The sequence below is a fragment of the Rhincodon typus genome, unplaced genomic scaffold, assembly GCF_021869965.1.
Source record: "Rhincodon typus isolate 14 unplaced genomic scaffold, sRhiTyp1.1 hic_rhity00012910, whole genome shotgun sequence".
Classification (NCBI taxonomy): Eukaryota; Metazoa; Chordata; class Chondrichthyes; order Orectolobiformes; family Rhincodontidae; genus Rhincodon; species Rhincodon typus.
Window position 1 is genome coordinate 1888 of NW_025978548.1, and position 2729 is coordinate 4616.

The following is a 2729-nucleotide window of genomic DNA, read 5'->3' on the forward strand; positions in this document are numbered from 1 at the left end:
ACGCATTGAACCAGGGCAACACCGAACACGATGCAGGCATAAGCAACACAGCGCTTCCTTCTGAACAAGACACATGTAGACGCCAACTTAGTATCAATATTTATATCATATATATATTTATATACTGTATACATCATTCCAGCCAATTAAATCAAATCGAATCTTGCAGATCATGGGCGTGCTCAGGTAGTCTCTGTCTCTTGTTGACCCAATGGTGGCTCTTGGTTAGGCTTGGAGCAAGGCTGGGGAAAACAGCCAATAGCGGGACAGCTTTTTGCTGAGCTTGGTGGCCATCTTGGCCTGTATCCCAGCAGAGGGGTCTCTGCCTCGGGGTTGGGGGCGGGGGTGGTGAATGGATGGGAAAAGCCAGACGATCCTCGCGGTAACATCCAAGGGGCTGCGGTGTCAGAGAAAATGTGCGACATATCTAACCAGCCCCACCCTCTCTCACAGCGCTGCCCCCCCCCAACCCAAACCCCTCCCAACAGCTCCCCTCTTGGGACCACTCCACAGACACACGCCCGCTCGCCCCCCTCCCATTCCCACTCCCATGCCACCTGCACCCACAAAACATCCCCCCCCTCCCTCTCCCTCTCCCTCCCCCAACGTACCCCCCCTCAATCGCATGGAATACCCCGATCATCCAGAAAACAAACACAGATAATTTTATACAACTCAGATATACACTCCACGGACAGAAAAGAACGAGAAACACAGTTTTCATATTTACAATGTAGGGAGGGAGTGCGGGAGTTTGGGGGGGCGGGGTATGTTTCTGAACACTCTCTACACAGTGGGGGGTGGGGGCTTGTTAGATACACTGCCAGGACAGGGACAGCATGGGGTTAGATACAGAGTAAAGCTCCCTCTACACTTCCCCCCCACCTCCCTCCACAATCCCCAACCCCATCCCATTGCTCTCTCTCCCATTGGTCTAAAGTGGATTTTGGAGGTGGGGCATTGAAAGGGGCTGGGAGGTAAATTGGGGACTGGGGGGTGGGGGGGGGAGGCGCGGGCAGGGGTTTTGTGGAGGGAGGCCCGATCGGTCAATGGGACACACCCCCGCCCAATCCCATCCCCCGCAAACGCAGACCGGGCCCAACCTCCGTCCTGTCCATCTTGGTCAATGGCCATCCTAGAGATGTTGGTTGGAATGTGGGGCTGGGGTCAAGAGGGGTCAATGCTGTACGTTCACTGGGAGAAATGGAGAATAGTCTCAAAGCTGAGGGAGAAAGAGGAGGGGGGGTAGGCTTAGCGAGCTGTGGTAGCAGGCAGGTCTTCAGTGGGATCTTGCTGTTCTCTCCTGCAGGAGGAGGGGGAAAAGGGGCAGAGTTTGGGCCAGGCGCCTCTCCATCATGATTCCCTCCCTCCCTTCACTCCCCCACCCCCGCCATGCCTAGTCCGCACTGCCTCCCCTCCACCATAACTCCTGCTGGAGGCCACTCGGCCCCTCTAAATGAAATACTCTTTCTTCTCCTCCGAGCTTGAGTGACCGACCTCCGCATTAATAATGGCTGTATCCGCATCTGGAGCGTCGTCTGATCCCTTCGCTTCGTGTGTGAGGTAGGTTCCTGCCAGAGAGAGAGGGAGAGAGAGAGATAGAGAGATAGAGACAGACAGAGAGAGAGAGCGAGAATGTGTGTGTGTGTGAGAGAGAGACAGAGACAGAGAAATAGATAGAGAGACAGAGAAAGAGAGTCAGAACATATGAGAGAGAGTGAGAATGTGTGTGTGAGAGAGAGATAGAGAAAGAGACAGAGACAGAATGTATGAGAGATAGACAGAGAGGTAGAATGTATGAGAGAGAGTGCGAGAATGTGTGTGTTAGAGAGAGAGTGAGGCAGAGAGGGAGAGAATGAGAGAGAGACAGACAGAGAAAGAGAATGTGTATGTGAGAGAGAATATGCGAGAGACAGAGAGAGAGTGAAAGAGACAATGTGTGAGAGAGAGAGAAAATGTAAGACAGACGGAGAGAATGTATGTGACAGAGACGGAGAGAGATAAAGAGAGAGAGAGAATGTGAGAGAGAGACAGAGACACAAAGAGAGAATGTGTGAGGTATAGAGAGAGACAGAGACACAGAAAGAGAGAGAATGTGTGTGTGTGTGAGAGAGAGAGAAAGGGGACACTCTGAAAGAGGTCAATGGAAATGGCACTGTTTCCATGCTGTGGCCCCATTTGCCTTTCTGAGGGGGCTGCACATATGTAGCACCTTAAGTTCGATGGGAATAAACTCTGCCTGACCAGTCCCAAACCAAAACCCAATGCAGGTGACAACATGAGCGGTCAGGGTCATCCCACCAAATGCTTGGTCAAGGAGGGAATGCTTTGATGCAGAGTCTTCGAAGAGGGTGGGGAGGGAGAGAGAGGGCAACAAGGGAGAGAGGGACGGTAGGTACAGGGAGGGAATTCCAGAGCTCAGGGCACAGACATCTGAAGGCATGGCCTGGAGGAACAGGAGGGTCATACGGGATGCAGGGAGTTACAGAGATAGGGAGGGGTGTAGAGGATGCAGGGAGTTACAGAGATAGGGAGGGGTGTAGAGGCTGGATGAGGTTACAGAGATAGGGAGGGGTGTAGAGGCTGGATGAGGTTACAGAGATAGGGAGGGGTGTAGAGGCTGGATGAGGTTACAGAGATAGGGAGGGTTGTAGGGGCTGGAGGTGGTTACAGAGATAGGTAGGGAAGTAGGGGCTGGAGGAGGTAACAGAGATAGGGAGGGCGTGTCG

The 2729-nt window shown here is 52.9% G+C and overlaps 1 protein-coding gene across 1 annotated transcript in view; it reads right to left on the reverse strand.

Annotated features, from left to right (window-relative positions):
- Positions 1-618: 618 nt before the first annotated feature.
- The window catches only part of LOC125482585 (cell adhesion molecule 3-like), a gene marked incomplete at its 5' end in the record, with an annotated part of 3682 nt that continues 1571 nt past the window's right edge, over positions 619-2729 (reverse strand). Inside the window, one exon of the mRNA XM_048594685.1 lies at positions 619-1571. Within this exon, the coding sequence (XP_048450642.1) occupies positions 1453-1571 (119 nt within the window). The remainder of the gene's footprint in view (positions 1572-2729) is intronic.